Source organism: Perna viridis, chromosome 4 (genome assembly GCF_037379345.1).
Source record: "Perna viridis isolate PV_CMFRI_1.1 ecotype Kerala chromosome 4, ASM3737934v1, whole genome shotgun sequence".
NCBI lineage: Eukaryota > Metazoa > Mollusca > Bivalvia > Mytilida > Mytilidae > Perna > Perna viridis.
Window position 1 is genome coordinate 12163270 of NC_142448.1, and position 22547 is coordinate 12185816.

Consider the following 22547-nt stretch of genomic DNA (forward strand, 5'->3'; position numbering starts at 1 on the left):
TTTCAACAAACGGTCGGCATTCCAATGGGAATAAATTGTGCTCCTCTACTTGCTGACCTATTCGTTCACTCTTATGAGGCTGACTTTACTGCTGATCTGATCCGAAAGAAAGAATATCGTACAGCTAGAACCTTTAATCTCAGTTTCCGCTATATAGAAGAAGTATTATGTTTAAACATTCCTAATTTAGGGAATTTGATACATCGCATATGCCCCAAAGAACTTGAGATAAAGGATATTACAGACACTGAGGTCAGACTCATATCTTGACCTACACTTAGAAATCGAAGATAAGGGAAAGCTATTGACCAAACTTTACGACAAACGTGATGACTTTTCATTCAGAATTGTAAACTTTCCTTTCACCTGTGGCAACATCCCTTCAGCACCTGCGTATGGAGTGTTCATATCACAACTCATACGTTATGCCAGACCTTGCCGAAACCACGCAGACTTTTTGTATCGCTAGACTTCTTACAAGTAGGCTTCTTCAACAGGGTTATGTTGCTACACGACTGAAGTCATCACTATATACAGAAGTTTTATGGTCGTCATCATGAACTCGTGGATCGTTACGTTGTATTTTATCCATCTACACCTTGAAGACTAATTTGTTCAACGAGTCATAGTTTGCTTTTCATCTTTCGTCTACCCCGGACTTGACTTTTTCTGAACAACTCGGTGGGTGTTCCTAGAAAAACAGAGGACGCTTACCCTACCGATGCACCTGGTCCATGCTCCAAGTTTCCATGTCTGGTCTTTGTCCCTGGGTTGCATTCTTTTGATTTCTGCTAGAACATCGGTTCCCTTGATTACTCTATAGTACACATATATAGTATATAAGCATTCAAACGAGCCCGATTAATCTATATTTGAAATTTTTCAAGTCCATTTTGGTGAAAAAATGTCACCCCTATCCCCCCCCCCCCCAAAAAAAAATCCTCAACAATGAGAAAGGTCATTATTATCACCTCGAAACTGAGAAATAAGCGCCCGAAATGAGCAGATATATTGGAAATATCGATGATTACAATAATAATCCCCAATTTGTCTTTACGTCGTTTATATGCTAAAAATTAACATTTTGATTAAATAGTGAGAAATAATTTTTTTTTATTCAAAAAGTTCAAATATATATTGATTGGGCTCATTTGAAAGCTAAGATGTTATATAAGTGAACTGTATCATACAAAAGCTTGTTTGAACTACGATATCAAGAAAAATGACAATAACGCGTGATATATAAGAAAATCTGTTACTCTGAAAATTCCCCTTTTTTATCATAATTTTAAGCCAAAAGGAAAATTTAAGCGCCTGAATTGATCAAATTATATGTGGAATACATCATAATCTAATTTGTGAATGCCTAAAATCATTTTACATCGTCGGTATGCTGTGAATGAGAGTTTTGTTTGATACCGTAACCAGTTTTCTAGGGGTAGGGGTAATGTTTTTATTGATTTAGTAAAATCCTTTCATGAACATTGTTTTTTTGTGATTCTATTTTTCGAAAATTGAATAATCTATCGAATGATACCAAATCTGAGACGTTTTGTTCAATTTATTATGCAATAAATTTTAGAGTCGAATTTATGCGACTTTCTACGGAGAAATCGAAATTTCCATTTTTTTCAATTTTTGATAGTCTTACCACAAATCATTAAAAGAACCACAGAAGTATTAATTGTGATAGTTCTAACCCAAAATTCCAATTAAGCCATTATTCACAAAAGTATTGATACTCTAGGGGTTTTGATATTGAAAAAAAAAACATGTATTTCAAGTTAAGTGCTTGTAAGCGATGGGGTAGGTATACATATTTTTCATTTTACTGATACCGCAATTTTGTTGGTATTATTGAAAAGCTGAGATATTTGCGAGAAGTACATGTACGGCTTGTCGACATCTACCCGAATGAATAGAAAAAATGCGCGAAATCATGATGTCTTGTACATTCTATTAAAATTTATTTCAAATAATGTCTTTCAAGTTATACTCTATTTTATCAATATAGTTAGTACAAAAGGAAATATACAAATTTTGCAATACATTGTAAATATACATCTAACATAACAAATAAGTTATCACTACAATGTACTAGATCAACAAAATGCACCTCTCTTACGTGCTCACCAAAAGTATAATGATACTTGGAATACAATAAATGGCAATTTGTGAAATTTTAATGACTCCCATAGATTTTTTTCTATTGAACTCTGATTTTTTTCTCTTAGGCCGAGAGAAATATAATTCGGAATAAAAAAAAACCAAATATACAGACGATGAAATCATCATTATAGGTTTCAACAGCCCGCGATGGACGTAACTTGATGTTATCCCCCCCCCCCACCCACCCCACTCTAACTTCGAGGCAGTCTTTCGCAAATTTCCTTCAACGTAAGGAACACAATTTGGTATTGTAGCTGAACATCCTGATCTTGGTGAATTTTGAAATATCTCTATCAGCTGAAATGTCAGGGTAATCATTTAACCGTCTATACTCCAGAATAGACTAGATAGACCAAAATGAAGACGAAGTATAACTTTATAAAATTAGTTGAAAATGACATATTCCTGTAATTTAATTATACGTGTCTGATAAAAATTAACTACTGATGAGTAATGTCCATGATAATATTTTTTTAATAAAAAACAATAATCCGACAAGAAAAAAAATCAGTTATTCCAAGAAAACGCCGCCGTTTATTAAGAATACGAGACGTTCATATAATACCAGTCCGTTGTTTCCGGACCCCGTATCATTGTTCATTGGCATTTGGTGAACAACTTAGTATTTGAACTTCCGGTCATAGGTTGTCTGCTTGCAAAATAACAACAGTGTGAATCTGTTCTTAATTTTAGCTCTATGTCAACTGACAGCAATATTGCTTGCAGCTAAACGAGATTTTGAGACATTTGTGATGTAGAAAGACCGTCTTAAGGCCACTGCTTGGACATTAAAATAAGTTGACCTTTGGCACTGAAACAGCTGTTACACACGTGTTTTTGTTGATAGTTTGAGAACAGTGTCAACATGCCTGGTGGTGATCGACAAACACCCCTAACTTATGCGGATAGTTTTTGGTTTAAATATGCATTATCATCAGCAGCAGCAGTTGTAGCAGAGACAGGTAATTAACAAACTATAAAATCAGACATTTCCTCAACTTAAATAAAGGAAACAAAAATCAAATTCAAGGATACAATTCAAAACAAAATGAATCAAAATTAAATAAAATAAATCTTCTTAGAGGTTTCTCAATTTATAAGAAAAATAATGTGCCGGACAATTCGATCCAAAGACATTTGGGACCATGACGACCCATAATTCCTTACGAAAGCCGTACATTTCAGCCAATAGACATATCAGACCATGACAATAATGTTTCAGAACAATTAAACCATATATTAACAATATTGGAAGGTTATAAATATAATATATTAATGTTTATTCAGGAGCATTGAAAGGTTTGACCATCATAATAATTCCAATATGTTTTAAATTAATTTGCTTCTAATACGGTTTGAATTGTCCAAAAAGACTCTTAATATTGTCATGGTCAGTATTGTCTTTGGGGTGAATTGTTCAGCATATGTTACGCTGATAACATCATTTTTGTAAACATTTGGATGCCATAATGTTAACTGGGTTGACCATCTCTATCTTGGAAAAAGTTATGATTCGATTTGTTTTTAATCATTGAAGGTAGTGAAAGTTTTCTTAGACTGGTTTGATTTTTACATGTCTAGTACTCTGAGTATATATAACATTTTGGGGAAATGCCTATGAAACTTTATATTAAGAATTTGATTTTTTTAAAGAAACACATTAGGTAAAATTCATGGTTGACCATATTAGTACATGAATTGCTTCATAGTTATTTTAGTTTAATATAGTTATCTTTGTTGAAATATTTTTCTTATTTTTTAGTGACTTATCCACTTGATATAACTAAGACCAGGTTACAGATCCAAGGGGAAGGTAATGCTCAGGGTCAGATGGCAGTGCAGAAAAAGGGGATGATAAGAACAGCCCTTGGAATAGGTAGGATAAAGTCAATGTAAAAACAATTGTTAGCACAACCGCAGAAAAAAAATATTGAAAAATATCCTATGTATTTTTAGCTCACCTGGCTGTTGGCCATGTGAGTTATTGCCATAACTTGGTGTCCATTGTCATGCGTCGTCATTGTTGTGGTTAACAATTTTTCAAGCCTCTTCTCCTCTGATACTACTCGACCAATTGGAACCAAACTTGGTATGAATGTTCCTTGTGGTTCCTGCATAGAACTGATGTGGGAATTTTTTATCTGTAAGAAAACATGGCCGCTAGTACTAAAAATGGATATAGAGGTCAGACAGTAGTTTTTCGCATATATCTCCAAAATCATAAGGTTTCGCCAGATTTTGAAAGGGTAAAAGTGCTTAGCACGATAAGATCTATCTGTTGTCAAATTTTCGTTATAATCTGTTAAGCCATGTTGGAGTTATGTGAGCTATGTGAGCTGTTGCCATCACTTGGCAGCCGTCATTGTCGTCATTAACAATTTTTCAAAACTCTTCTCCTCTGACACTACTTGACCAACTGGAACCAATCTTGAATGACTTTAGGGTATCCAGTATAGAACTGGTGTGGGGATTTTTGATCAGTGGAAAAACATGGCCATGATTTAAAAAAAAAATATAAGGGTAAGACAGTAGTTTATCACATATGACTCCAAAACTGTTAGGTTTAGCTAAATTCTGATGCAAGTAGAAGTGTTCCGCATGATGAGATCTATCTGTGGTAAAATTTTTGTATTAATCTGTTGAGCCATGTTGGAGTTATTGCCCTTTTTCCATGTTTTTTTTTGCTATTTTAAATGCTATTTCCATAAAAAATCTCTTACACTACCGACCAATAAGAATCAAACTTTGTATGAATGTTCCTTGGAGTATCTTGCATTAAACTGACGTGGGGATTTATCATCTGTGGAAAAACATGGCTGCGGTTACTTATTATTGCCCTTGTAAGGCAAAAATTTAACCAGGTGAGTGATTCAGGCTCTTGGGAACCTCTTGTTTTTTAATGTGTTTGAATAGTGTATCAGGGCTAAAAATTAGCAGTCGCCCAGTAGCCCATGGCTGCTAGATTTTGAGCTTTGTTACCAAACTTTTTGGCGAAATTTAGTTGAACATATAGAAAATATTTGTATTTCCTCATTTTTACTCCTGTGTATGCTATTTGATGTTCACCCATGCTTTGGTTTTCAGTTATTTCTTTTAGAATACAAAATTACACCAAATATAGGGATACAATTCTGAAATTGGTGTTAAATTTATTTTAGGTTATATAAATTCTGATTTGCATGAGCATTTTTATTTCAAGAAGGAGACTAATGTATTGCTAGTCCATGGCAGTACTCTTAGAATCATTTTCTACATGTAAATTATTTAGATTTTGTGGTTTTAGTACCAAATAAAGAATCCAGTATTTACTAATTTTATTTCAATCTACATGTACATGTACGTATGCTTTTGTAGGATGTACAACATTTAGTTCATATACAGTCAAACCTGTCTTAAATGACCAACCAAATGAGAGGAAAATCATGGTCACATAGGACAGGTGGTCATCATAATCATGGTCACATAGGACAGGTGGTCATCATATTATGTTGTTCATTCTAAGTAAAATTAACTTGCATAATATAAAAGTTAATATTACTTAGAATGAACAACATAGGGGTTGTAGTCTTTTATGGCAGCTAATTTCCTGAATACAGGTGAATACAGGTGGTCAGTAATATTGTGACTGTAACTTATGAGTTATTTACCTTATGATTTACAGTTTGATATGTGATGTTTCAGTAAGAGAGGAAGGTACTACTAAGATATTTCAAGGTCTGACACCTGCCTTATACAGACATATAGGTAATTTAAATTTTGATTGTATAGAATTTGAAAACTTAACTATCTATAGTTGAAAAACCTTATTCATGTATTAGACTTAACATACAGTTGTAGATTCTACCAGAAAGTATCCATTTTCCCATTTACTGGTATAGGTTAGTAGATATGTGTAAGAAAATAGTTGTTAACTTTAACTTAGTTTTATCGTATGTTAATATTACTTCACCATTTTTTTGTCTGCATACTTTACTTTGTTTTACCAAATGTTAATTTTGTTTCACCATTTTCGTCTTTGGCTTAATATTTTACTTAGTTTTCCTATTGTTAATTTTACTTCACCATTTTCTCTCTTTGTCTTAATAGTTTACACTGGATGTAGAATGTCTTTCTATGAAATCATCAGGGAGAAAATTCTAAAAAAAAATTCAGATGGCAGCTTTCCTCTCTGGTATGTCAACTTAATATATCAATTTACTTAATTGCAATGACGCTTTGTGCTTCTATTGCTTTGATTTTTTATTGGGAAATTTGTTGTAAAATTTTTAAAAAAGAGAGTATCAAAATATTCATTCAGCAAGTATTTAAGTTCTCGACATCATAATCAATCATTCCAAATTACAAGTTTATAGTTATTAAAAATTTCCATTGAAATAATGTAATTAAAAGAATTAAAAATAAAAACTTTTACAAACTACTGTCTATTGCGACCTAAATACTGTTCTCCAACATTTTCCATTGTTTTACTGCCAGTAAACAAATAAAAATGCTTATTTGAATTTTCTAAGAAGGTTATTTTCAAATCAAGTGTCCAAATACATAAGGCTGTGGTGCTGTGGCAGGGCACAGTTGTTCAGGTACTAGTCTATCCCATCACTGGATTTGTCACTACTTTTTGCATCAACTTCAAAACTGCCATCATTCCTAATACCCTGGATGTTCTCTTCTAGGAAGTCCTCTTTAGGTGGCCTTACTGCTGGTGCCTTAGGCCAATTTATTGCTAGTCCCACAGATCTAGTCAAAGTTCAAATGCAGATGGAAGGAAGAAGGAGGCTTGAGGGGAAACCACCTAGGTAATATGTTGTTAGATTTTTTTTTACAGAAAACAAGTTTTTTTTTATAATTTATTTAAGGTAATATTTAAGTTCCGAAAGAGCTTGAATACTGTGAAAAAATGTAACTTTCTTAATTCAGTCATGTTGGTTGTCCAGACTTAATGTTTTAAAAACAGCCAAATGTGCCACACATGAGAATGATAAGATTTGCAACATATGATTATCATATAAATCGAGCACCATGTGAGTATTGTATTTTGCACATTTGTTTGTATAGTTCCAACCAATTTATACAATGATGCTTGAAGTTATGATTGGTCAAGTATCTGCAAATGGCAATATTTCAAGAAGTTATTAACATGATAAGCCCTGTTGCTGATCAAAGACAATATGGCATCCAGAGATTTAGCTGCTTTTTATTTTAAATTTTCTGTGGAAATTGAGAGAAATTTATTTGGAATTATTTTTACTTCATTCATCAACTTATATCTCGGCTTCAAGTTCCAACTTTTGCTGTAAACATCATTATGTCTTGTTTTGCAACTGCATCAGTTATGTGTTATTGAGCTTTACAAAAGTGTTGTGGCTTTAATTAGTTTTTTTAAAATCTTATTTTGAAGATATTATAATTTTGGGCTATGATGTACTGAGCTCAGTCTTAGACAACACAGTGCCTCCACACTTGTGCAATCATCTACTTCCGTGTTGACAGATTTTGTCACTTCTGTCAGAATATTTTTAGTAATTCATAGTTCTGGTCTTACATTCTACATAGATAGACGTCGCAGACATTTTGTCTATAGTACAAAACTAAACTATATTTCAGGGTAAAGAACACTGGTCATGCCTTCCGTAAAATAGTAGCTGATGAAGGATACCGCGGTCTGTATAGAGGGGCTGTTCCCAATGTTCAGAGAGCAGCACTAGTCAACATGGGAGGTAATTGGCTTCAAACAACATGAAAAGTTAACTTTGTGAGCCTTATGTCTAATATGGAGCTACCATTGAACAATAGTAAAAAAATAATACAAATTATAGAGTAATATTCTGACCTAATTTTTTTTCTTTAAATTAAGATTCCCTTTTACTTTTTTAATGGCCCGGTTGCACTCATGCAAATCCACATATAGAATGGTGAATTATGGACGGGCAAGTGGGCAGCGAATACATTTTTATAAAACTTTTCTCAGCAGCTATAAATAACAGCCACTAGATATTTAGTATGCAACTTCAATATGGGGTCCCATATCAGTGATGCAATTTTAGGTCTGTGACACTTATATTTCCTGTTTATGGCAACCTGGCCATTTCTGTCTATGATCCATTATTGCATATTTACTTTGGGTTTTGTTGTCTTTTTGTATTGATTGCTATGATAAGTCAGTTCTGAAATATAAAAAAAAAATCTGGTTTGTTTCATTTTGTTATGGCTATAGACTTTTTACTAGAAATTTTTTTATTTTTTTTATTTCAGTTTTTTTCTGTATTATCTGTCCCTGCATATTTATTATTATATTTTGTTGTTTTCCTTTCTGTCAAAACCATGTTGTCTTTTCATTACAGATCTAGCAACTTATGATACAGTGAAACACAGACTTTTAAAATACACAAGTCTTCATGATAACTGGGTTACCCATACAATATCTAGGTAATTGTAATAATTAGAGAATTATTTAATGACACATTTATACATGTACGTGTCTTGTCACTTCAAAGTAACCAATATGTATGTCTTCAAGTAACCTGTATTCCTTAAAACTTTGTACTGAACTTTTCATTTCAGTGATACCTGCAGCCATTTTGTTTTGTTTTTACATGGAAATTCCTTATATCTGTTAGTACAACAGAGATGTCATGAATGGTTAGGATTTCATATTCCATAGTTGATCTCATTTTCAGAAATAAAAAAAATAAATCCTGACAACAAAATTAATTAAATCAACATGAAAAGAACAATGGCACTTCTTCAAAATAAACTAAAGAGTAAAAGAACAACAACATAGACATATTGGTGACTCTGGACAAGTACATGTTTTTGATGGGATTAAACTAGTTTTAAAAGGCCTTAACCATCCCCCTTTAAATGTTAAGTCAAAAATGAACTGAAATAACAAATGAACACACCATAAAATTCACTCAATAATACATCAAAATCTCTATGGAATACCTCAACATACACCATATAGAAACAAGAGGCTGCCAGTAGCCTGAATTGCTCTCCTGGTTGAATTTTGTCTTTCAAAGGCAATAAATTTAACAAGAAAATGTCCACAAATTTTGAATCAAGAAGACTTTGGTAGGACTTACCATTAGGATCATTTCAGCATTTGAACGTTTCTGTCTATCATAGTTTTCAAGATATTGCCTGAAAACTGAAAAAAACCTGTCATTTTTCATCTTTCAAGAGCAGTAACTCTTACAAGGAGTCATCTGACAACTTTTATCCCTGAGGACTTTTGTAGGCCTTCTAATAAGGAACATTACAGCTATTGAAAAATTTAGTTAAACCTAACGGTTTTTGGAGGTATATGCAAAAAACTACTGTCTGACCCCTATGTTCTATTTTTAGTAATAGGGGCCATGTTTTTCAAAGGATCAAATATCCCCGCTTCAGTTCTATGCAGGATATCTCAAGAAACATTCATACCATGTTTGGTTCCAATTGGTTAAGTAGTGTCAGAGGAAAAGAGTTTTGAAAGAAAAAACATTGAAAATAGCAGAAAATGTCAAAAAAGGCAATAACTGTAACATGGCTTAGGTCTCACTAACCACTTCCAGGTCAAATGGCCACCCCACTATGTAGTACCAAAAACGCATTGAACCTAGACATATGCATTGTAATTTTATTAATTGTGTGTATTATGATTAAAAGTAGTCAAAATAAAACTGAGAATGAGTACTTTAAAATCATATATGTAATTAACTACAAAAGTGTATGAATATTGTTTACATGTGTGAGTAATTTGCCTCCATGCTGTCAGTTAGCAGAAAAGGTAAAAATGTGGATTTTCAATATTATTTATTCAAGTAAATTTTGTGAAGAATTTTTATAATCTTTAAGCATAATGATTTTGGAAGCCTTATTTTCCAACCTTCGCAATGGTATGCAACTCTAAGATGTCATTTGTCCTGGGAATTCACAGTGAAACTTAGAAAATTACTTTTTTAACATGTAAAGTAATGGAAACATTAGAAGTGGTTAGTGAGACCATAAGCTAAATTATGGCATATTTCAGAGAAATGCATAATTTGAGGAAAATAGCCTTTCCTGGTAATTATTTCCATTTTCCCATAAAATCAGTATAGTGATATTGGTAATCTGGCTATATTTTAAGAGGTGCATTGTGCAAAGTATTTTAAAAAACAACATAGCAACAAGATTTTTATCAGTGAAAGTGACTCATAACTTGACGTCATCCATTTTAGTAACAATGGCCATGTTTTTCGACGGATAAAAAATCTCCACATAAGTTGATGCAGGATACCCAAAAGAACAGTCATAGCAAGTTTGGCTCCAATTGGTCAAATAGTGTCAGAGGAGAAGATTTTTGAAAGAAAAAACATTGAAAATAGCAGAAAAGGGCAATAACTCCAACATGGCTTAATGGATTAAATCGAAAATATGACCACAGATAGATTCAGATCTGTGTCAGATTTTGGCCAAATCTAACGGTTTTGGATATACATGTATATGGAAAAAACTAGTCTGACCCCTATGTTTTATTTTTAGTAACGGCAGCAATGTTTTTTGATGTATCATAAATTTCCACTGCAGTTTTATGGAGGATACCCCAAGAAACATTCATACCAAGTTTGGTTCCAATTGGTCAAGTAGTGTCAGAGGAGAAAGGTTTTGAAAAATTGTTAACGTCCGTCGTCCGATGACGACAACAGACACAAAGTGATTGAATTAGCTCACATAGCCTTCTGCTAGGTGAGTTGAAAATGAAATATCCACTCAAAGAACACTCCCAGTTACTGAAATCTAGCTCAGAACATTAAAGAATGACAATACAATCAAAGCTACCAGCCCAGCATTGTTTATTATTGTTCCATTTATTGGTTTATGATATCAAGTTCAAGATCAAATTCAAAATTTTCATTACATAATTTATGAATTAAGCACGTGCTTGGTGATTTCCAGTTGTCTTAATCTAATTTTGTCAATTTCCGATGTTTGTCCACTATTTCCAATTGTCTGCTGTGCTTGCAGCATTATACTTGGTTAGAAATGAATGATATCGCCCTATTAGTGTGTCTTTGTGTTGTGTCATGACTTTTTAGTTTATTTTGAAGGAACGTCATTGTTCTGTTACCGTGGAATTTATCACTTTTGTTGTCAGGGCTTTTTTGTAATTACACTTTTTGAAGACTTTATGGTGATCTCTGTATTTACTATTGTTATTAGTGTTACACAATGGTGCATTTGTTGTGTTTCACCATATCTGTTCCTTTTTCTAGCATTAGAAATTATCCGCCACTACAATTCCAGTGGACTGGACTTGGAGTAGTTTCATCAAAAAGTGCAATACTAAAAAATGACTTACTTTTAATGTTTCAATGCAATTAGGGGTGGAATATCACTATTTATGAAAACAAGGTTATATGTAAAAGTATAGACAATAATTGAAAACTTTATCCTTTATGAATAAATCTATTGAGGACAGTTTATAAATCCATGAGATTTTGGTTGAAAGAAATTGTGCTTTATATACTATATCTCCATAAAAAAACTAGGTGTGCATCACCATTTTTTATTAAGAGCCAGCAAGTGCTGTTATTCTTTTGCATCAAAGTCTTAAAAACGGTGAAAAAAGTCTGTAAACGTATTTTGGAAGTTTGTGATGTAAATATCCCTAGTGCAGAAGCTTTTCTGTAAGGAATCTGTTGCTTTCATTTAAACCTGACACTATATTACAAATACTAGCAAATGGACCATTTATGACATGTAAATACAATAGGAGGTTGCTTCAGGAATATCACCGTCTAGGAATGGAAAGTGTACAATATGGAAATCAAAATCATCTGTTATGTCATGAATTTAAGGCTGCCATTTCCTAGTGAAATATCTAAATCAAGAAAAGGTGCACGAGTATGAAGTCAGTCTAATACTACAAATGAATTTTTGACACTTATTAAATAGTTAACACCATTATTTTCAAAATTTAATCTCATTTATTGTGATGACTAATAACAAAGTTTTTAAAAGTAGTTAAAGTAAAGGCTAATAATTTAGGAATATTAGGAGTAAAAAATTTGCTGGAAGATGAAATAAAACGTGACTTGAAAGGCTTCTTGTAAAGATTTGGTATCCAGTATAAGTTTGGAAAGATCATGTGATCATAGTTATTACAACTAATTTTAATTTTTTTCCCATTATTTACAAAAGAAATTTACCACTTTTCACACTGTAATGGTAGTATGAATGAAACAGAAATGGGGCAGTTGTTTGATGTACTGAATTTATTTTTTTTCTCAAGTATTTGCTCCGGGTTAGTTGCAGCAACTTTAGGAACACCTGCAGATGTAGTTAAAACTAGGATCATGAATCAGCCGATCAAAGACGGGAAGTAAGTGAGACATTCATATCTCTCACCCTAATCTATAAAATACTGTAAACGTATTCATTTTTGCTATTTTCGTGGTGGACTGAGAAGCACGAAAAATAGTACTAGTGAAATTGTTTTTTTAACATTATGTAACACTAATCATGTTTTTAAACCATGAAAATTGATACTCTCAAATATGCTCACTTGACAGAATGCATGAAAGTTAGCATTCGCAAAAATTGATATGTTTACAGTAGTATGCAAATGACGTTTCAGTTGATAACATTGGTTTCTCATGTGCATCTGAAATTTGGTCTAAAACACTAGGTATAACATAGAACATTATTGTTTTCAGAGGTACTTTATATAAAGGAACTACTGACTGTTTTATTAAAACAGTTAGATATGAAGGTATTCTGGCTTTGTACAAGGGCTATGTACCTACATGGGCCAGACTGGTAAGTTCATTGCACAGACTATTTATACAAGACTGGTTATATTTCCCCTTAGTACAAATAAACCTTAGGCTAGTATGCCCATGCAGGTACCATTCAGTCTGTCAGTCTGTTTATATCTTGTTAGGGCAACCGCTTATGAATATTTTATCATTTTTGATAAGATTAATATGTAGACTCTCAGGAAGTATGATTATCCATTCAGATTGAGATTAATTAACTTAAGTATTATACAGATTGGTCAGCAATAATATTGTGGTATCCTTTGAAGACCGTGTTCACTGTAATTCAAGATTTTCTATGTTTTCTTTTAAGTTTAGAAGAAAAAATGCTGAAAAAAAAGTAATTTGAGAGAAATGTGACTGATTTGATATAACTAGTAAAAAGCTGAGTTCACATGTATTTGGTTGTCAGATCAATAAATCTTGTCCAAAAATGGGTTACAAATCTGCCATAGGATTTATGATTTTTTTTAAATGTTTAGAAAATGATAAATGAAATGAAAACTTAGAAATTCATGAAACTGATAAAGGCTACATATAAACACACAATGAAGTACTATGTAGGTGGTAGAACACTCACAGCTAGGAATGCTATTTTGTTTCAGAGGACTTCTATATAGGGGTGTTGTAGACTGTGCAGTGAAAACAGTGAAACAAGAAGGATTCTTTGCCTTATATAAAGGCTTTATTCCTATATGGGGTAGAATGGTAAGTGTTATGATAAATATATATACCACATCTTTATATTCAGTGATGTAGGAAAATTGAGTTTGTTTTCCAAGGGCTGACTTAACACATATTTTATGTGACTTAAAAAAAACCATACATCTTTATCTTGATTTTTTTATCCTTTAGGATCAAAACACCTTATGTCACTGGTCTATGCCTGGAACTTCCCTACTATTCCTGAACACTACACAAAAATATAGTCCTAATGTAATTCCTTTTAGATCATTCAATACCTCTCTTATAACCAGTTAATATGTTTCTTGCAATTATTCAGCTCAATAATATTCTTTTATTTCTGCAAAATAAAATTAATGTCTAGTCTTCAATTTTACAATTCAGCTGAAGATTTAAGGGATTCCTGTTGGGCCTTGAAAGATATTTACCAGTTGTAATAAAAATCATTTAGGGTATATATCTTTTAGCACTAATGTGTCAAGAAACATTAAATGTGTTGAGATGATGTTAACACACCTTCATCGAATCATTGATATTTTGTGATTAATAAACAGGAAGTGAAGAGTAGTGATTTTAACCAAGTAAAATTGGCAGGAAAATTCAAATTGATAAAGTGTCTAATTTTGGAAAATTTTATGTTCATCAAGGCAATTATTTTCTTAAGCTGAAATTGGTTTTATTTGAGTAATAAAGTGTAGGATAAACATTCAATTAAGAAAGTTTTTTTAATATAAATGCAAATTAATTTTGACAGGTTTAAAAAAGTTGGGAAAAAGGTGAAATGAAACAAAATTTGTAAATATGTGTGAAGTTGGATACTGTTGATTACAGTTTATACTTATTTTATCACTCTATTTCTGTGTAAAGAACAACAACATTGCCATACCATATTTCAACAAAGTCTCATATTTACATGTACATATATTAATATGAACACACAAAGCACCTAAAGTTTCAAATACTATATTTTGCCATTGTAAGCAAATTTATATTTTTCAACAATGCTCCTTGTTTTGTAGTGAATAAATGACCGAACACAGTGTACCTTCAACATAGTACTTGAAACTACACCAAGCCCATAACTTTTTCTCATGTACATGTATGAACCTTTATATTCCATGAAATTCATGACACTATACTTATAGAATAACAAACCAGATTAAACTAAACTATTTATTTACAAAATTTACATTTTGGCAAATTGGGACTAAAACAACTGCAACTGAAAATACAATGTATATAATGTCTCTCTTGAAAGGGAGACAACTCAACTAACTATGAAACTTGGAAATGAGAGAAACAATTTTTTTAATAATTACCAAAATTTTGAATCAACATAGCCAAACTAATATATTAAAGCATGTTATAAAATAACAAGGCAAGAATGGTAATAAAATGGGAAGGCATTAAAACATACATAAGCATGGTATCAAAACAGGAAAAAAAAAAAATATAACCATACGTAAGCATGGTATAAAAACGGGTAAATATTTAACCATTTGTAAGCATGGTATCAAAACAGGGAAACATTTAACCATACGTAAGCATGGTATCAAAACGGGAAAGTATTCAACCATACGTAAGCATGGTATCAAAATGGGAAAACATCTAACCGTACATAAACATGGTATCAAAAAGGAAAACATTTAACCATACGTAAGCATGGTATCAAAATGGAAAACATTAAACCATATGTAGGCATGGTATCGAAACGGGAAAACATTTAAAAATACGTAAGCATGGTATCAAAACGGGAAAACATTTAAAAATACGTAAGCATGGTATCAAAATGGGAAAACATTTAACTATACGTAAGCATGGTATCAAAACGGGAAAACATTTAACCATACATAAGCAAGGTATCAAAATGGAAACATTTAACCATACATAAGCATAGTATCAAAACGGAAAACATTAAACCATACGTAAGCATGGTATCAAAACGGAAAACATTTAACCATACGTAAGCATGGTATCAAAACGGAAAACATTAAACCATACATAAGTATGGTATCAAAATGGGAAAAACATTTAACCATACGTAAGCATGGTATCAAAAAGGAAAACATTTAACCAAAGTAAGCATGGTATTAGAAGGGGAAAACAATAACCATACATAAGCATGGTATCAAAACGGAAAACATTAAACCATACGTAAGCATGGTATCAAAACGGAAAACATTAAACTATACGTAAGCATGGTATCAAAACGGGAAAAACATTTAACCATATGTAAGCATGGTATCAAAAAGGAAAACATTTAACCACATGTAAGCATGGTACCAAAACGGGAAAATGTTTAACCATACGTAAGCATGGTATCAAAGAGGAAAGCATTAAACCATACATAAGCATGGTATCAAAATGGGAAGGTAATTAGCCATATGTAAGCATGGTACAAAAGGAGAGAATAAACCATACGTAAGCATGATATCGAAATAGTTTGTTTTGTTTGTTTGTTGGGGTTTAACGTCCGTGCAGCAATATTTCAGCTATATTCAGACGATGAACATGAAATTGATGATAGTATGAACATGAAGTGATGATGAAACGAAAAAGGGATGGGACACTCCTTCTCCGGGAGAATACCACAGTAGGGTTCTTTAACGTGCGAGGAACGTGGTATCTTTCCCAAAACGGTGCACCACTATGGTTTGCTGTCAGGTTTTCTGTATTATAGCCTGACAACCCCAGCATGTAACATGCCAGGGGTACCCCATTCCACCACCTGGGGCACACATCCCAGTTGCTTTGTGGGCAAAGTGCCCTAGCCCCTGGCTAGGGTTCTGAGCACTATTTAGTCACCTTTTACAACAAGCTTAGCGCTGCTGCAGGCCTATTCGTTTAACACCCAGACCTGCACGGGGCGATATCAAAATAGGAAGGCATAAATCCATACGTGAGAATGGCATCAAAAAGGGAAGCATTTTTAAAAAACCATTAAGCAAGGTTTCAAAAAGAGAAATATACAACATGAGTACACATGAAAACAAAAACATTAAAGCATAGATAAATATAAAAATAAAGATCATTGGTCAGTAACTACACATGGAAATAATAAACAATATAGGTCCCCTAAGGCACTGACAACATGGTGCATGGTGGGGAGGATGGTGGAAATTAAAAAGTAAACAATAATTAGGATGACCTCAATAAATAGCATGTTCACTCAACAAGAAACTGTAAAACTGATGACGTATCCCTGACTTGACCCACTTGACCACTTGACCTATTACCTAATTATGAAACAGCTTCTGGGGTTATTGAATAAACAGCGGTTGTAGATAAGAAAACATCAAGTTCAGTGCATTAGAGAAATAATCAATAAAACATAATTATCAACATAATTGTTATGCTTTATAATCAGCAGTAACTATTATCATTCAGTTTCTACATATTAGAAAAAAAAACAGTTTAAATAATATGGTAGAGACAAATGTTTGAATAAAGTTTTATTTGACATCATGTAGCCTTTGAAAGTTTGTTCATGCTACAATTTTCACTGGAACCAAAAACCTCCAGGGCTAACAGCACTTTAATTATATAGATAGTAGTGATTTACCGAATGTTCCCTGTGTAAAAAAAAATCAATAATTCACACTGTGATGTAAATTTGATAATTTTACTTTCGGACTTTCTCCTGCCAAAATGTCACAACTCGAACATCAATCTGCCAACAAGCTTTGCACATTCTTTAAATCCAGGCATTCTTCAGCACTCATAGTCATATTTAGGTAATTCATTCTTTCCAATTAATTACCTTATTATTATTTACCAAGCATTTTGTTATGTGCCCATTCTGAACTATTACATGTGTTATCCTTCTAGAAAGTGATCCAGGAGTAACAATTTCAAGTCATTCAAAGATGCATTTTTAGCTTACCTGGCCTAAAAGGCCATGTGAGTTTTTTTTTTATTACTTGGCATTCATTGTTGTAGTCTTTGTCTGTCGTTAACTTTTATTTAAAAAAACTTCTCCTCCGAAAACCACTCAGTAGATTATTACCAAACTTTATCATCAGCATTCTTGTTAGAGTTATTGTCCTTGAAATGCACGTTCTTTGCAGTTTTCAGCTAATATCTTGGAAATATATATAATAGATATTCAATTGATGAAATGATTTTAATGATAAGACCTACAAGAGTCTCCATCAAGTCAAATTGTCTGATGACCCCTTGTTAGAGCTATTGCCCTTGAAAGGCAAAAAAATATCATTTTTGCAGTTTTCAGCGATTTTTCTAGAAAAGTATGTTAGATAGACAAAAAACTTTTAATTGATGAAATGATCCTTATGATAAGGCCTATAAAAATCTCCTTTGAAATGATAAAATGATTCTTTAATATGATAAGGTCATAAAAGTAGTAGAGCAACTCCTTGTTAGAGTTATTGTCCTTGAAAATTGAACCAGGTGAGTGATTCAAGTTCCTGAGAGCCTTTGTTGTTTAATCTACTTTTAATCTTGTATTCAAGTATAAATTAAAATTTTCTTTAATGCTCAGATTGGGTGACTATGATCACCAAAAATATTATTTTCACTATTCCCCACTTCACACAATCTTGACTTATGTACAAAGGTAGTGACCTCCTGAAATATCCAACAGTTTACACCACAATAATTTATAACCGCAGGTCAACAAATTTCCCAAGTGTGTCAATATATTTCATGTTTCCATTTATCAATACTAAGGCGCTCATTCAACGATAAGTCATTCACTCTTAAACTACCGGTACTTAAGATTGTACTCATCACACTCACTCACTTAACCTAAACATTCAGGTCTATATTTTGGCTGACTTGTCTCCATACCTTCAATTTGCAGTAAGCAACAACCATCTTTTTACTTACAGCATGTCTGTTATATCTCAAAGAATGTACATTTCTCTGTGGTAAAATCCCTTCAGTGCCTGAGGATAGAGTTTTCATATCACAACTTGTATGTAATACGACCCTAATGATAATGCAGACAAAAGTCTTTATGAGGTCATGGTGTTATTTTAAGGCAAACACAATTGTTGCAATTTATAGCCAAAAACTGTAATAGATAAAAAAGAAATTTTCCTTGATGAAATGATCCTTATGATAGGCTTAAAGAACTTCCTATTGTGTTAAAATTGTAAGGTGACTCCTTTTTGAGCTATTGCCCTTGAAATGGGAAAAAATAACATTTTTTGTAGTTTTAGCAAATATCTTGAAAACTATTTAGGCAGTCTCTTAAGAATAACATGTTAGAAATTTTAGGTCACAATTTTCCCTGCAGAATTGTTTAACATTTAGTAGGAGAACATAATTTTGACATGATGCATTGAAAGACTAGATTGTAGTCCATTATTAAATAATTAACTATCTTCTTTTTTTTCAGGCTCCGTGGTCACTGACATTTTGGTTGACCTTTGAACAAATCAGGAAACTATGTGGAACCTCATCATTCTAATTCTGAGTGTTTGAAATCCTTACTTTATCATGCAATATCACCCAATGAATTGGGTCTTTCTGTGTTTTTGGTGCTTGCCCCACCAAGAAAAGTAAAAAGGCATGTATTTTTTAGTTAGTTCTTCTGTTCTTTTTTACATTTTATACTTAAATTTATACATTGTTGATAAATATACCAAATTTCTATGGAAAGGGTTTTTATTATATTATAATCACTGAAAGTTAGGTTTTGACAGATTTCAGGAAAGGTACATATGTTTCCATGAAAAGAGGGGTGTATCAAAATTTAGTAATTCCATGCAATATTGATATTGAATTGAGTTGAGGGAGAGCACCTGTTCATTAGTGTACCTAAAAATGAGTGACATTGATGACATTGTCATCTTTATCTTGTCATTCTTTTTTCATGTTTATTATGTCCATTAAGACAAAAAGTTGTTATTTCAAAAATCTTGACAACTAAGGGACTAAGAATATGTGTACTTTGGTTACATCTTAGTATGTGTGATTTAGATATACATGTACATGTATTGGCTGTTATGTATTGGAAAAAGTATGACTTATTTGTGAATATAAATATATAGAAAGAGAACCAGAAACAGGACTTAGACAATATTAATATTTGTTTAAAACAATACAATCCTTAGTCAATGTACAACATTGATTTGGTCACCTAGGGAGAATGATAGTACTGTTTTAGTCAATGTACAACATTGATCTGGTGTCCCAGGTAGAATGATAGTACTTTTCTGGTTTCTCTGAGAGAATGATAGTACTGTTCTGGTCTCCTAGGGAAAATGATAGTACTGTTCCACAAAATAAGTCATTAAATGACATTACAACAGGTAATTTAATAATTTGGGGTCAAGTTTTAACAAAAATAGGAAAATTAAACATGCTGTGTTTTAATAATGCAGTGTGTACGTTATTGTGTAGAATCATACTGTGATATTATTGTGATATTATAAATAAAAACATCAGGGATGGGGATGTAAAGACAATCAGAATTAGTCCATACTTATAAATAATTAGACAAAAACATCAGGGATGGGTGATGTAAAGACAATCAGAATTAGTCCATAGCTTATAAATGATTAGACAAAAATATCAGTCACTTATAGATATTGATATTTTCAAGATAAATGTACCTATATTCATCTTTGAGAAGGGGAAACTAGATCTATTATTTCATTTCACATATTTTTTTCATCATATTGAGGGCCGTACCTTGTAAAAAGTTCAAAGGTTAAGGTTACTAATAAATAAATATTTGAAGAAAGATTCTGGTTTCTTTTCCAACATGAGTTATATAGATTATTCCAAAGGTGTGTTGAGTACTGAAATAATTAAATTGAAGTTGTGGGGTGGTGGCATCATGTTGATCTTTTGTTCAATGAATAATTTCATTCTTATTTTCACCAACTAGTATAGATTTTAGAAATTAATTAAGCTCAACCATGTCTATAAGAAGGTACTTAGACTGTCATACATATTACATAACTATTTTCACTTTTTTTCTGACCATTATGTTTTATATATATAATTATTAGTTACAGGAGGAAACAAGGCCATGTTTATTTCCAGATCAATAGTTAAAGGAGGTTAATATACATAGATTATATGTACACTAAATAGACATAGTATACAAAAAAAAAATAACTCGGGAGTGAAATTTTATATAGGGTATTGACTTAACTTTTCAATTTTTTTGTAAAAATATTATTGACCTTATCTTCTTAATAAAACTTAAGTTTTTAGCAAATAGGAAATAATAGGCTTTGGTAAAAACCAATAATTAGTATGTTATTAAAAATATATTATACAAATACCATTGATATTTTATTGAAAATATTTATCTTCTAAAATTTTGTGTCACAGTTACATGTCTTAAATTAAGGTGTTGATGAAATTTCTTCACATTGTGAAACATGTCTCAATACATACCATTGTAATTGAAATGAATATCAAACACTGTTAATGTATTCATATGTTCCTGACAAAGATACCTTCTTAGTTTTTCATCACCTGTCTTGTATGTCATGTTATTTCAGTCCCAAACATGTGTATTCCAATAACATGTCTTGTCTGACATAATATTCTAATCCTTAACTGGTATATTCAAATAACCTGTCTTGTTTGACATGATATTCTAATCCCAAACCTGTATTATATGATGTTATTTTCTGATCTTAAACCTCTGTATTCCAATAACTTGTCTTGTTTGATATGTCATTCTGTTCCCAAACCTTTGTAATTCTAAAAACCTGACTCGTCTGACATGTTATTCCAATCCCAAACCTATAAATTCTAATAACCTGTCTTCAAAATTGGACCAAATATAACAGTTGATGTTTTGGGGTGTGGCCTTGTTGATCCCTTTCAACTTGAGAACCATATAAGATATCTAAAATCTAATTAAAAATGCAGGCTGGGATTTACCAATTAAAATAGAATTCTTAAAACTCCAGAACAGTTAAAGATAAGCAGAATCATAAAAATCGGATCAACAATAAGCTTTCTCTATCAATTCTTATGATAATTATTTCCAAAAGGGATTGGATAAAAACCTCCAAAAACTTAAGAGCCCCTCGCCATGTTCCTAGAAATAATGTGTTAAAGTTTCAAAAAGATTGGATAATTTTTACCAAAGTTTTCATAAATAAACTAAAGTTAAGTGATGCCAGCAATGCTGACAGGATGATACTATTATAAAAAAAAAATTGTGATTGTATAAAAAAATAAATACAGAACTGGAGATTAAATACTCAGTTCTTGTCTAAATATAGATTCTTATATTGATATTGCATCCAGTGTGAAACAGTATCAGAAATGGTGATTTTTAAAAAAAAATTAAATCTTTGGTGTGTTTACCATTTGAAAAATAAAAATAAAATCATTGAGAATTGTTATGTTGGACCTGTTGTTTCCATTATCACCACCAGAAAGTTGCCCTTTGATAATGTTGAAAAGCAAAATAACCCGAGGTAACAATAGATTTTATACATCAGACTCAAACAAAACAGTCTGAATGGAATACTTTCTCATTCTGTTAAGCAAGTCTGAGAATTGAGAAGACGCTAGGGAGCAATAAAATGCATACTGCGAAATTTATGTAGAATCATATTGGTGCAGACTTTACAAGTCAAATAATGCATTGACAAAAAATGGCTTGGGAAAACATGTGATAAAAGCCTTTTTCAGTGTTAATCCTCTGTAGTTTGATTGTAATTAAAATCACATGGGGGTATAAATATGACTGAATATTTTGTATGAATTTGTAATGGACTTTTATTTTGTAACGGTTGTGATCAAATGTGAATTGCTGTTGAATATTTTAGAAATTTCATAAAGTTATTTTTTCTAGTTTGGTCTTTTCATATGCCTATTCCATCAACATGTCATATGAATAACACAAAAATTATTGGAGGACTTTGATCTAATGTTTATTTTGAAGAAAAGTGCACAATGTTTAAGTAGATT

At 32.1% G+C, this 22547-nt stretch overlaps 1 protein-coding gene across 2 annotated transcripts; it reads left to right on the plus strand.

Annotated features, from left to right (window-relative positions):
- The first annotated feature begins 2783 nt into the window (after positions 1-2783).
- Positions 2784-22430, plus strand: LOC148618878 (mitochondrial uncoupling protein 4-like). 2 transcript variants are annotated; one of them, XM_088578209.1, is made up of 10 exons: positions 2784-3131; positions 3932-4045; positions 5851-5913; positions 6256-6340; positions 6840-6962; positions 7771-7883; positions 8508-8592; positions 12425-12514; positions 12849-12951; positions 18997-22430. In XM_088578209.1, exons 1-10 carry the CDS (start codon positions 3035-3037, stop codon positions 19066-19068), a joined length of 945 nt encoding a protein of 314 aa, XP_088434335.1. In that variant the 5' UTR covers positions 2784-3034; the 3' UTR covers positions 19069-22430. The 2 variants fall into 2 exon arrangements, with proteins under 2 accessions (XP_088434335.1, XP_088434334.1); XM_088578208.1 differs by lacking the exon at positions 12849-12951 and adding an exon at positions 13556-13658 and having other exon boundaries at positions 2785-3131.
- The last annotated feature ends 117 nt before the right edge of the window (positions 22431-22547 follow it).

What these genes read in the sequence shown, in the direction of transcription:
- LOC148618878 (XM_088578209.1), top strand. Translation starts at nt 3,035, where the DNA reads ATGCCTGGTGGTGATCGACAAACACCCCTAACTTATGCGGATAGTTTT. An exon ending in TGCCTTATACAGACATATAG is followed by an intron (nt 5,914 to 6,255) that starts GTAATTTAAATT and finishes TTGTCTTAATAG; the next exon opens with TTTACACTGGATGTAGAATG. An exon ending in CTTGAGGGGAAACCACCTAG is followed by an intron (nt 6,963 to 7,770) that starts GTAATATGTTGT and finishes ACTATATTTCAG; the next exon opens with GGTAAAGAACACTGGTCATG.